General features: G+C 33.0%; 1 protein-coding gene across 3 annotated transcripts in view; it reads right to left on the bottom strand.

Moving 5' to 3' along the window:
* LOC106880251 (uncharacterized) overlaps positions 1 to 12,995 on the bottom strand; it is a 37,526-nt gene extending 24,531 nt beyond the window's left edge. For all 3 annotated transcript variants that reach the window (XM_089341837.1, XM_089341838.1, XM_089341836.1), the window contains exons 1-4: positions 12,939 to 12,995; positions 11,687 to 11,754; positions 10,778 to 10,869; positions 8,579 to 8,665 (exon numbers count right to left, since the gene is read on the bottom strand). In XM_089341837.1, coding sequence (XP_089197963.1) covers positions 8,579 to 8,665; positions 10,778 to 10,869; positions 11,687 to 11,710 — 203 coding nt within the window. In that variant the 5' untranslated portion in view covers positions 11,711 to 11,754; positions 12,939 to 12,995. The remainder of the gene's footprint in view (positions 1 to 8,578; positions 8,666 to 10,777; positions 10,870 to 11,686; positions 11,755 to 12,938) is intronic.
* Positions 12,996 to 15,000: the final 2,005 nt, after the last annotated feature.

The raw sequence follows: 15,000 nt of genomic DNA, 5'->3' as shown, positions 1-15,000 counted from the left end.
ATTCGAAGTAGATGGTGAATATACTCCGGAATATTCATTCATTTAAAGATGTTTTTGTTACATGTTATTGCTTTTGTTGAATAAAATTTATTGAAAAAAAGTCGCAATATTTATGCACCAACCCAATAGCTTCATAGATTTTAGATAACTGACATAGTAATTGCATTTGAGCCATCATTGAATCCAACTCTCGAATATTCCTTGAAGAAATTTCAGGTGTGCATTATTTCATTTCTTCAAAGCTACTTTCATCTCTTCTCTGTCATTAAATCCTGAAGATTGTATATTGGAATGAAAAACACTGACAAGTCTAATTTCTCGTCTGGCTGAGTTGTGTGTGTGGTCATGCATGGTGGAGGGGGATAATTTTCAGATTCTTGTTGTTCTCTTCCTACAAATGGCCTCCTTTAGTTCTCGGTACAGCGACATTCCAGGACATTCCAGGCTATCATGAAGAATGACCATTTGTTATCCTCACCGAAAGTCACTATGACTTCCTTCGTCGATCTATGGCTCTTGAACTTCTTAAGCCTTGGGAAAGAAGTATGACACTATTCCACGGACTGAGCTTTTATTTCCAGACCATAAAAACACAATCATGTTATATCTCCTGTCACCAGATCGGAAAATTTATCTTCAGTGGTTTCAAATACTTCCAAAAGATCAGCGCACGCTTCTACTCTTCTCTTCTTTCAATCGGGTGCCAACTGCCAAGGTACCCATTTTATACATATTTTTCGATACACAAAGTTTTCCATCATCTTCTGTAATACATTGCGGCTACACTCCAATTGAGAAGCAAGATCACAAACTGGGGTTCATATCTACTCACAAATCAATTCGTTCGCTCGCTGGTGATTCGAATCAATGATCATAGTTGATTGTCTCCCACTGCATGGTTTGTATTCAATGCTAGTTTCCCCACTTTTAAGCATTTCCATTAAACTGTACATATTGCTCTTGCAACGGTGTCATTTCAGTAAACAACCACTTCTGTGGATGTCGGACAGTTTGTACTTCTCCTGCGCCAAAAAATGGCACGTTACATTCACTTGGAAATTCAGATTTCCCTGCAATGAAGAAGAACAAGCAGAAAAATTACAATAGACGAAGACTTTACTTCACCAAAATGTGAAAACTGAACGATCTCTGTCAGTTAATAAAATGGTTATTCCCAATTTTGCGTTACTTTAGAAACAATCCTCGTACAATTGCTTATTTTATAGGTTGTTGGGGTTGAAGTACACTAAAGAGGCACCAAATAAAAGGTATATAACTGATCGTAAAATAAAAGTAACACACAAAATTCCAAAGATAGGCATAACAATTCTTTAAGCAAACAGATCTATATTTCAGTTTTAAAATACGAGCCAGTACACTAGTTTTCACATATACGTGCATATGTATGTGTGTGGGCGTGTTTTTGTGCGTACGAGTGTGTGTGTGTGTGTGTGTGTGTGTGTGTGTGTGTGTGTATGTGTATTATACTAGTTACTCAATTATTTAATGAACGATAGGAAATAATTGTTATTCCTAATGCGTCATACGAATGTGAAAGCAAGAGGTCTCCTGATACTGCCCAACTAAATCAGTACTTCTAAATAAACACTTACTGAAACAGCTCTGACCCATTTTGCAAAGACAATGCCAGTCATCGAAGAGAATCAAATTAAGATATGGCCATCAAAACAATACTATGTACACTTCTAAATGCAATTACATCAATTGCAGCTTATATCTTTTCAAAGACATAAAGGAAAATGATTCTTGTTCCTTGACTTCTTTATTTGCTCTGTTCTTAATCATGTTCTTCATTGAGAACCGTTCTTTTAGAAGAAAATACACCGATCGGCAGTATTCTTTAGACACTTCCAACGAATGCGTCCAACTTAGCTTCTTGGTGCATTGACAATTAAAATCCACAAACGTGGCCAATTTAAGAAACCATCACAAAACATACGCGACCAATATCTAATTGCAAGAACAGAATAATTTATACCTTCTAAACGGACTCAACTTGATAAGAGGAGAAAAATTGTCCTATAACGCTACAGAGAACAATAATTCTTGTTATTTAATATATACAGTTTTGGTGGAAACCTTTAGAAAATAATCTACGGATACAATTTTTGGTTTAGGCAAAATAATAGACAGTCTACTGTCCCAGGGTTTACTATTATCGTGACAACGCACATGGTAAATATTTTCTCCTCTTTCCTGCTCTACCATTTCTTTACTCATTCCACCAATTCCCAAAATTTACACATGCATAATAGATATATGTATGTAAGTGTATCTGTATGTGTGTAGGTGTGTGTGTGTATGTTTATGTATGTATGTGTGTGTGTGTGTGTGTGTGTGTGTGTGTACTGAACCTTTAGATTACATTTGTATTCTAGCCGACATTCTTTCCCAAATTGTCTGTCTGCCCACTCTCATTCAGAATCATCGAAATTTCGGAGACGATAGTAAAAGACACTTGAGAAAGAATGCAAGCAGTATATCAAACTTGGTATCGCATGACCGCGAAGGGAACTTCAAAATAAACATACATACATGCATATACTCACACGTACACACACATACAAACACACGCACAAACACATGCACGCACAGATAGATAGATAGATAGATAGATAGATAGATAGATAGATTGATAGATAGATAGACAGATAGATAGACAGATAGATATACTTGCAGTCAACAGCTACTTAGTTAAGAGTTTGTCCTCGCATAAATATATGTGTGTCATATAATAATTCTTTCTACTATAGGTACCAATCGTTGGGGCGGAGTCACATAAAAATAATAATATAAACAAATATATACATTTACATACACACGACGAAGATGTTCTTATCAAAATAATATAAATATAAATGATTTTGCAGCCAGTTTCACAAAAACCGCCGACCATTAGCGATGATATTAAAATCAATGAAAGAAGTCAAGATATTGAGTGCTACGTAACTTTATGGATTGATCGATCGATTAATTTTTTTTAGGATAAAAAAAAAAAAAACGTCGAAAAGAGAAAAATTCCAAGATTAAGAAAATTAATTATCATAACATCAGACAGCAAACAGGGTATCTGAATTTGAAAACTAAGGAATATTATAAACGTCTACTTGTATTGCTTCTCATTCTGTTTTTACCTTTGCAGGCTAAGTAAATATGACAAGAGTTTTGTGATCGCAGTTAATTATTAGGTGAAGGTATGTGACCAAGAGGTCACGGTGCTCTACTCGTGATTGCAGGATCGAAGTTTGCACCACCTCAGACCAGGTGGTGCATTATGTTTCTGAGTAAGCTCAATAAGCCTTAAATCATTAACCTTGCGACAGAATGGTGCCCCATTTGGGGAAATGTTTTTGATTTCAGTCACTTGTACGCCATAAACACAGGGTAATAGGACCAATGAGTCCTAAGACTCGAGGCAGTGAATATCTGTGGTTGACAAGTTGACTATTATTGGATTACGCTTAGTCAAAAGTGAGGAATTTTATAGAATAACCTCAAGTGCCTCTTGACATAGCCCACTCATACAGATATCAGTGCACACTCCCCTACACATGCGTGGACTGACCTGTAGTCAGGCACGTCACATACACTTACATTCACGCACTCGAACTCGGACGCGTAACCGAACGTACCTTGAAGCGAGATTACATACACACATGTTCAAATGATACACATGCAAACTACGTATGACCATATACGCATATATACATATATACATATACATATATACATATACATATATACATATACATATATACATATATACATATACATATATACATATACGTATGCTTCTTCGTAGCACAATCCCCATGTATTTCATTTAGAGGCTTTACGTTCTGAGTTCAAATTTCGTCGTGGTTGACTTTACCTTTCAACCTTTCGGGGTCGATAAAATAAGTCTCAGTCAAACACTAGAGTCTTTGACTTACTCGCTTCGCCCGAAATTGCTGGCCTTGTGCCAAAATTTGAAACCATTATTATTATTATTACTATTATTATTATTATTATTATTATTATTATTATTATTATTATTATTATTATTTTTAATATTATTATATAATTGGTCAACATTTCGTAGTTTCAGGCAAATTTCTAGCCCCGTGTTCCTGCGTATCATTATCGTTGTTATACTTGTTGTTGTTGTTATACTTATTCTTATCCTTATATTATAATTCCTCTGAAAAGTGGCAATTCTAAAAGACAGTCGTTACATACACTTACATTCACGCACTCGAACTCGGACGCGTAACCGAACGTACCTTGAAGCGAGATTACATACACACATGCAAACTACGTATGACCATATACGCATATATACAAATATACAAGCATACAAATACAACACAAAATATATAGACTTACTAACAACAATACAAATATACGCATGTAAAGCGTCAGATGAGTACAGTGAGCGATATCAATTGACGAATGACAAAAAACAACAAAAGAAAATAAATGAAATAAACAGGAATTTTGAAAATATATAATATATATATTTTGAAAATATATAATATATATATTGCGACAGCAAGCTGGCTGAATCGTCAGCAAACTGCTTACCGTTCCTATGTCTGTTTTTTTTTTACGTTCTGAGTTCAAATGCCTCCGTAGTCAACTTTGCATTTCAACGTTTCGAGGTCGATAAACTAAGTGCCAGATGAGCACTGGGCTCGATGTAAATGACTTAATCCCTCCTCCGAAAATTGCTGGCCTTACAGCAAAATTCGAAGCCAATACACATATATATATATTTAATATATCTCATATATTATCTATTGGGTTGGCAACTAAGTACCCGCGGTTTTTTAAAATTTTGGAATTTATTGAGTTTTTAAATTTTGGAATCTTTTTTTTTTTTTTTGAGAATTCTATTTTTGAATCATTTTGGAATATGTGTATACCAACAAAGCGCGTTCACTACCTATGGTTACCTGGCGTCATCCACGTTAATTGCATAAGCGTCGCTGGAATTCTTCAGTGTACGTTGGGTATCACAGAAACGATAGAGACGGAAAATGGAATATAGTGGAAACTTCATTGATCACGGCGCTTGAATCGAGACATCCTGCATAGCTGAATATGCAGGATGCGTCGAAACGATTGCTGTGATCAATAAAGATACCCGTATATTCCATTTTCCGTCTCTACCATTTCTGTACTCCCCCACATACATATATATACTGAGAGAGAGAGTGTGTGTGTGTGTGAGAGAGAGAGAGAGAGAGAGAGAGAGAGAGAGTGAGAGAATGAGAAATAGATAGATAGATAAATAGTTTCGATAGATAGATAGACAAATAGATAGATATGCATATATGCATGAACATACATATATATACAGACAGAGAGAAGGAGAGAAAGAAAGAGGGAGAAATAGATAGATATGCATATATGCATGAACACACACACGCGCGCACGCACACACACACACACACACACACACACACACACACATACACATATATATATAAAATTAAGATTATAGGTACTTAGATTGAGGCATCTTGCTAGGTTAGTATAATCCGTACACCCAAACAATATTAATTGAATATTGAACATCAAGACTCCGTGCAGGAGTGTTACACATGATTTTCCTACAGTGTGTGCAAACAACGCAACCCAGCTAAGTGAAGATATCCGCTCTTGGTAATTCAGACGTGTACTTTTTTTAAAAGTACTTTTTATAAAGTTACTTATAAAGGTACTTTATATTACTTATCCCTTTGTTTTTTATTATTTTCCCCTTTAATATGATAAAATAAATATTGGCCATTAATATCCTTCTTTTTTTCCAATTATCACCCTTTCCCCATCAGGCATTAACTTACTACTAATCCTAATCCCTACCCTTTTATGTAGATAAAGCTAGATATATGGTTCCAGTACCTTGAGAGTCTAGTAGATTGATCTGATATTAATTTATTTATCACCATTAACTAGAATACAGTTGATAAATCCTAATGGATTTGATTCTACATGGCTGAAGACTACATCCTACATATTGTCTTCCAAGTGGAAGTAACTAGGTCACCACTCTTTTTATCCTGACCCCCACTGTTTCCTCTACTACTCTCTAAATTATAGTAGACTTGGCCAGAGATATGGCAACAGAAACAATGAATATGTTAAAGCAGCGATTGTATCCTCTATGTTTCAAGTCTATGCGGTCATCTGACGAGAACGGTTTCTTTCAAATGATGTAATGTTTTCCTTAATAAGTTAAAGAAGTCGCTTGAAATGGCTGTGATGAACTGATACCTGTACATCTTTGTTATTCATATATATATATATATATATATATATATATATATATATATTACTAAATGAATAAATAAAATATTTGAAAATATTTATATATATATTATTATTAATTATCATCTTTTGTAAAATGAATAATAACAACAATAATATAAAAGGCCTGCATGCAAAATCCGACTGCGGGTTTTTATAGAATTTTTCGACTCTGATTTTCATAGCAACGCTAGCATCACGTGTGCCCTATTATAATTATAAGTCATATATATATATATATATATATATATATATATATATATATATATATATATACATACGCACGTGTTTGTATCTACTTAGAATATATGCATGAATCTATGAATTCAATCCCATTCACCCTCTCGAGAGCCGTGTTAATAAATTAAAGTTAAAATTCAAAGTCTGTTTTAAATCATCTCTGGAATAAAAAGTTACATTTATCTGAAGCTTTTGGGGAAAATGACATTGACAATCATGGAAGAAAGCTATATTCCAAGCTTCCATACATTTTGAATGAAATTTAAGTAAACGCGTAAAATTGAAATGAGAATCAAGAAAAATAAATTGAACACAGGTACAGAAGTCTGCCGAAGTTCGACTTATAATCGAGTTTGCCATTCTAAGGCCATTCCTTTTATCCACTTGGGGGTATAAAATCCAAGGCAATTTAATCATCATCCCGTAAAAGAGCGGATATACACAAAACTTGCAAATATATGGTGTCTCCCTCTGTTGGTGGTTTGAAGAGTCATATGGCTAGAAAATGCTAATTGCCATGATTCAACATAATACTTAACTAAGAGGAGACATTTATGTGATAAAAGATGCCTGTTATCTGCTATGTTAAAATGTCAACTGCAATTTGCTACTCATGAACGAGCAATGGCCACACTTATTGTATATTCCATCGTGTATGTATGCATGTATTCAGGTAGGTATATTTGTGTACGTATGTATATATGTTTGTGTGAGTGTAAGTATATACACATATTCATTATCTTTTGTCTCTCTCACTGTATGTACATACATATGTATGCAAATACAAATGATATATATATATGAATATGTAAATGTATACATACATGTACATATACATATATATATACCAATGGGCGGACAAACGAAATAAAGTGGCACTCAACTCATTTGGTAGGAGTTAAATGTATTGTTTAATACCGGTTGGATTTGGCACAATGAAACTTAAAGTTTCGTAGGCTCACCAAATGAACCTAACAGCTGAGGCTCGTAGAAACCGTATGAGACAAGTCCAAGATGGCTTCTGGATGTTGTACCGCTATTGGTCAACGCAAGTCACATGTTATTGATCTCATAGCGACGTCAATTTCAATCTGTATTCCAATCAGGACCACGTGCTAGGACAAAATGTTTGTGACAACTCTCTATCTAGAAAGTAAGGTGTGGTTTTTTAGCAACATTAGATCGGTAGTGTGTGTGCCAGTGATGTACGAGTGTGTGTATTATTTCTTATATTTAATTGTTTATGTTATGATTTTATTTATTCCATGTAGCCAGACTTTGTGGACACATTGTATATATATATATATATATATATATATATATATATATATATATATATATATATATATATATATATATATATATATATGTATGTATATGTATATATGTGTATATATGTATATATATATATATATATCTATCTATATATATATATATATATATATATATATATATATATATATATATATATATATATATGTATGTATATGTATATATGTGTATATATGTATATATATATATATATATATATATATATATATATATATATATATATATATATATATATATATATATATATATATATAAACATACGCATATATATATAGATACACATACACACATATATATATCGATGTTCAGTTATAATAAAATGAATTTTACATTAGTCTGAAGGATTTCCCTATACTTTTGTAAAGTACCAATTTATTGACATTGACTTTGAAGTTTCGGATAGCTAACCAATCGTCAGACTGCAATGCTTTGAAGTTAATCCTAACTTTACATAGTCTCTGTTGCGTTAAAATGTTCCTTGGGTATGTAGTCTTGAGAGGACTGGTGCTTAGGTTGTGGGTGGGCTATGAGGGAGAGGTGTTCTGGAGAAATTTTTATTGATCATATTTGGGGTTGTTATTATTTAGAATTTATGTATGTATGTATGTATGTAGGCATGTAAGGTGTACGCATTTGTGTGGATGTATTATATCAGAGGAAAGGTGATATGTGAAATAAGGGAAAATAATTCTACCTTTTTATGTTCCTTAGATGATGTAAATGACCATCAATTCCTGGGTAAATTTCTGCTTCTGGCTTGGCATGGGCAAATACGGCGTTTCTGGTTGCAAAATAATAGATTAACTGTTAGCAAAGTTCGGAGGAACACGAAGAGAAATTTGAGAAATTTTTGCTAAAATGTTGAGATGGTGAGATTTTGATAAAACTCATTATTCGCAAATTTGTATTTATGATAATTAGTTCCTTTACATTGAAAGTGACAGCAATTAATCCGTCAATAGTCTGATTTAATGGGTTATTAGTAATGTTAAAGATTATTTCCAGGCGTGGAATCATTTTACGCTAAACATAGGTGCAAATAAGGTAAACTTTTCTTACCAAAATTTTATTGAAATACTCCGCCTTTATTACAATTAATATTGAAAATATTGCAAAATTTAGTTAATTCACTTAGTCATTTTTAAACTTTTGCTATCATATTTCTGCTAAAATACACATCATTTGTTTCAATCAATTTTGAAAATAATGAAGAATTTGGATAAATAACTTCGTTATTATGAAGACTTTATAAAGCAACATGAAATTTTAATGGGAGGTTTTAATTAAGATTAATTTACATCAGTTTAAAGCAGTAAGTTTGTATCAGAACCAAAACTGGTCTGCTGTAAATTGCTATCAAATGATAGATTTGATGTCACCTTTGCACTGATCTAAATTTAAACTTTCCATCTTAATACTAAAGAGTATTTTGCGTTATACGGGATTTCCAATTAAAAATATTTATTTAGAAAGTACTTTAATACTTTTCTAAATGAATGTGCGCATTTTTCTCTTAATTCATTTCTGCAATTTTATTACCTGCAATTAGAGATAAAGATAGGAAATGTTTCTTCTAAGTAGAGATCACATTTCGAGTTCCCAGTAATATACAGTGAAGCGCTACTAATAATTTCACATTTAGTATCATATTTAGTGTCCCTGATTTTTTAAAAATCAAGTTTAACTCATTCAGACTTGCACAATTTCTTTATATCAACCTTATTCATGTTCTTTAAATTCATTTTTAATGATATAGTAAATTTTATCCTTATATCCAGCTTCAGCAAGAACCTTTGATTTTTCTTAAATATTTCTTCATTACCAGATAGTTTAGATATACAAAGGCAACTATTTTCAATGCTAGAACCAGTAATATTTTTAGGTTGATTTGAATTTTTGCTTACGCACTTTCATTGGTTTTGTGGTAAGGTCAGTGTTCCCGTGCCCAAATCCAAATTATCATCTAGCAACTTAACCTTACTATGTTATTTTCCAATGGAAATAGACAGGCCCAGACTTTTAGATAATTTAAGAATTTTTTCCGGGATTGTTTCGAGATTTTCATTACTGACTTAAATTTGAATCAACTAAACGCACAGAAATACTACATCAAAGGACACAAAAAAATTTATCCAGCAGAAACACAAGTTGGATTGAAGTTTGATGAGAATAATAAGTCAATAAATAGATTTTGAAGTCGTTTAATTCTCTATTCTTATGTATCGTGTCTCGATTATATACTTTGTATGCTGTATAAAGTCCAACAAAGTGAACTCAGGATTTACTTATACCATTATACCATTTACGTTATACCATTCGATGTCGCTACCCAGATCTAAATTATATCACAGAGCTAATAAAGTAGGTATCTGTCCGGATCCCAAATCTCTATTTCTTTATGTTATCTGTATATATATATTTAGAAGAAAATTTGGACGCATTTCCAATTTTTTCTTAGTCTATTTCCTATGTATGTATTATTTCCCTTTCATTCAGCCTCATTTTCCAGTCATCTCGCCATGTTGGACTGATGAACGTTTTACATTGTTTTTCTCCTGCCGTTTTTTGCATTCTCTCTTCATTCTTTTCCTTTTAATCCTTTCTATCGAAGACCGTAGACTCGAAACGTAAAAGATTTTTCTATTTTTCCCGAGCGTTAAACTAATACACCTGCTTGTTGTTCCTACACCTGTCTTCGTCTTTTGTTTTCTGTAAATTTGTACTATATATATATATATATATATATATATATATATATATATATATATATATGCATATGCAGAGAGAGACAGAGAGAGAGAGAGAGAGAGAGAGCGAGAGCGAGAGAGAGAGAGAGAGAGAGAGAGAGAGAGAGAGAGAGAGAGAGAGGAAGATAGGGAGATAGAATACTTACAAAGGTCCTACATCATCCGATAATTTGAATACATTTTGCAAACTAGAATTTGCTGATGGAGTTGAATGACAGCAAGAGGCTGCTAATAGCAACTGGTAACGAGAATAATAATAATAATAATAATAATAATAATAATAATAATAATAATAATAATAATAATAATAATAATAATAATAATAGATAGATAGATAGATATTAGATATATCTACATATGTGTAAAATATCTAGTCTCAACGTGTTGTTTATTTTCTCTCTCTCTCTCTCTATATATATATATAACTATTTCAATACACTTGTTCTTACTGGCCCTTATATCATTACTGCTACTGTAGTTTCAACACAATGTGTCATAACAAATCATTTAATTGTCAAATACAATCCCGAAAGAAGTTTTAATAAAATTGAAAATCAAATTTTGGAGTTGCTCTTGTCTTACAAGTGTTTTGACCTGAGACTGTGCTGAAGCTAAAACAATTGCAGCGTTGAAACAAAAATTTAGCTCTTGAAAAGCACACAAAGACTTTTAACATCTTTAATCATTTATTATAATTAATTAAAGTTTATAGTAGGAAAAATATGGGGTAATTACCATATTCCAAATTAAAAAACTCTTTCTAATTCAACTAACAGTGTCTCACTTTATTCGTCTCCGTAGCAAGACTACTCGAACATATCGACCCTAGCATTTGTTTTCAGTTTGACACTGACGTCATCGAACCCTTTTGCTAAACCGAAACGTTATGAAGATGTAAACAAACCAACACAAGATGCCAAGCAGTGGTGGTGATGGTAGGACAGACTCAAAGTTACATACACACACAATCGTGCATGTACACAAGTAGAAGAACAATAGCAAGATATATAGGGGAAACTCACAAGAAATGAAGTCAAACGAAAAGTTATACTTACGCAAAAAAGTTTGACAAGAAGCATTTCTTAATGGCAATCAGAAAGGAGACCAGTGAAAAGTGCAAGTTCTGCAATAGACAAGGAAAGACAGACATAATCACGACTTAAATGTATGAAAATTCGGCCACGTTCGAATAGTAACAACAGGAACACTACATTTCGAAAGGTTGAGTCTCCAAATTTAATTCTTTTGAGTGATTGATTTGGACAAGTGAACTTTCTCTTTGTTGTATTTCTCTTTGTTATAAATATTGTGTTGTCGAAAAGCACATTGTGCACACACACACACACACACACACACACACACACACACACACACACACACACACACACACACACACAATTTATTATGTTATAATAGCATGATCCCCAAACCTCGTGTCTTATTCATCTCTCGGAGGTATATTTTTTCTCTCCTTGTTCCTTTCTGTGGAAGAGCGTAGGCTCGAAACGTTAAAAACATTTTCAATTCCCGAGCGTTATACTAATACATATAGTTGTTTTCTATACCACCTGTCTTCGTCTTTTGTTTTTTTTGTGAATTCTCTCTCTCTCTCTCTCTCTATATATATATATATATATATATATATCTATATATATATATATATATGTATATATATATGTATATATATATATATATATATATATATATATATATATATATATATATATATATATATATATATATATATATATATATATATATATATGGTGGCGAACCCTGCTGTACTCTTTCACCACAGCTTTCTCTCACTCTTACTTCCTGTTTCTGTTGTACTTGTATTTCAAAGGGCCAGCCTTGTCACACTGTGTCACGCTGAATATCCCCGAGAACTACGTTAAGGGTACACGTGTCTGTGGAGTGCTCAGCCACTTGCACGTTAATTTCACGAACAGGCAGTTCCGTTGATCGGATCAACTGGAACCATCGACGTCGTAAGCGACGGAGTGCCAACAACAACAACACTGCGCGTCAGTGTATATACCCGGAGTGTTAATAGCTACGTTTTTGTTATAACTAAATCTGTTTGCTATACTATTGGTATCAATAATTTTTTCTGTCTCTCAATAATCTGTGTTTTAATTTTCACGTGTCACCTATTATTTTCTGAAAGTCTTGGTACCGGGGAAGCCCCTACTGCCATTGCTTTCAGCAGCTGTTACAGCTATTCCAATTCATGAAGCCGTATTGCTAGAGAAGTAAACGGAAGCTTACAAAACAAAAGTTATAGAGAATGCTCAAAAGCAATACCTTGTTTTTTTTTTCTACTCCACGATAAACGGGCAGTTCCAAAGCCTGAATCTATGAGCATAAATAAATAAATATAAAGAAATTACATGAATTAAAAATCAGTAATATTCTGACTGCTGCAAGAGATTCGTTAGGTGTCTTTCCAGGGCAAATAGCAACAAAACAATATCGATATCACTATTCTAATAAACTTTTCAACTCTAGGCCGAAATTTTGGGGGAGGGGGCCAGTCAATTAGATCGACTCTAGTACGCGACTGGTACTTAATTTATCAAACCCGGCGGAAATTGAATTCAGAACGTAAAGACAGACGAAATACCACTAAGCATTTCGTCTGGCGTGCTAACGTTTCTACCATCTCGCTGCCTTTCACTATTCTACTAATCAGAATTTCGGCTTCAGTTTTGGATTATTGTTACTTCTGCTACTGCTGCTAATGCTGGTGCTGCTGCTGCTGCTGGTGGTGTTGTTGATAAAGTTGTTTTTGGTTTGGGGGGGGGGGTTAATAATTTAGAGATATGGTTTAATATCTTTTATCTTTTCGTTGTTTCAGTCATTGGACGGTGGCCATGCTGGGGCACCGCTTTGAGAAATTTTAATCGAACTAATCTATCTCGCTGCTTATTTTCCTTTTAAACCTGGTACTTATTCTATCGAGCTCTTTGCCGTTCTGCTAAGTTACAGGGACATTAACGCACCATCACCAGTTGTCAAGCGGGGATAAACACAAACACAGAGATATATATGTATATATAAATATATATATATAAATATATATATATACATATATATATATATATATATATATATATATATATATATATATATATATATATATACATAAACACGACGGGCTTCTTTCAGCTTCCGTTTACGAAATCCATTTTCACAAGGCTTTGATCGGCTCGAGGATATAGTAGAAGACACTTGCCCGAGGTGCTATGCAATGGAATTGAATCCGGAACCATGTGGTTGGTAAGCAAACTTCTTACCACACAGCTACACCTGTGCCTGTATATTCAATATATGGAAATTGATACAATATTCACATGCACACACACTCTCCCCTCTCGCTTTCTCTTCCACGCTAACCTTTCCCCCATCTTCCTCTCTCTTTGTAATTCTCTCCCTCTCTATTTCTTTCTCTTTCTCTCTCTCTGTCTTTGTTTCGGCCTCCCTCTCTTCTCTCTCTTTCTCATCTGGTAACTTCAATTAAGCAATAATTATATCTCCGAAGATTTACAAAGACTCGGATTATCTCACTTGATTACCCAATTCCCTTCAGAAATTTCCATTTCATCACAACATAAATCTGCTGAAAGGAAAGAATGAAGGATAGTCGCTCTGTTTGTGTGTGTATATATATATATATATATATATATATATATATATATATATATATATATATATATATATATATATATATATATATATATATGTGTGTGTGTGTGTCGATAGAGAGATAGATAGATAGATACACACACATATGTGTGTATGTATATGTGTGTATCTATGTATATATGTCTGTGTGTGTGTAAATTATATATATATACGGATGTACGTACTCTATAGACACCTTTATACATATATTTAGACACATACATATACAAGTATATGTGTGTGTATATATATATATATATATATATATATATATACATATAGATGTCGGTATGTACATATATGTATGGATATATGCATATAATTATATATTATATGTTATATATATATATATATATATATATATATATATATATATATATATATATATATATGTATGCATATCTATCTATCTATCTATCTATCTATCTATCTATCTATCTATCTATCTATCTATCTATACACATACATATATATATATGCGTGTGTGTGTGCATATATATGCTCACGCATACACACACACACACATTCGTGTATTTAAGTATATGTATAAATCTTACACAAACACTCACAAACCAATGTCCATGACACAGACGCGTGCCTGCACGGATACACACAATTATATAGGCCAATACAAACACTCAGAAAGCAAATTCAACATGTAAGACGAGTTCTCTTTGATACC

The sequence above is a fragment of the Octopus bimaculoides genome, chromosome 25 (assembly GCF_046866305.1).
Source record: "Octopus bimaculoides isolate indiv1 chromosome 25, ASM4686630v1, whole genome shotgun sequence".
NCBI lineage: Eukaryota > Metazoa > Mollusca > Cephalopoda > Octopoda > Octopodidae > Octopus > Octopus bimaculoides.
Note: the sequence above shows the minus strand (reverse complement) of the source record. Positions and strands in the feature narration are given on the sequence as shown.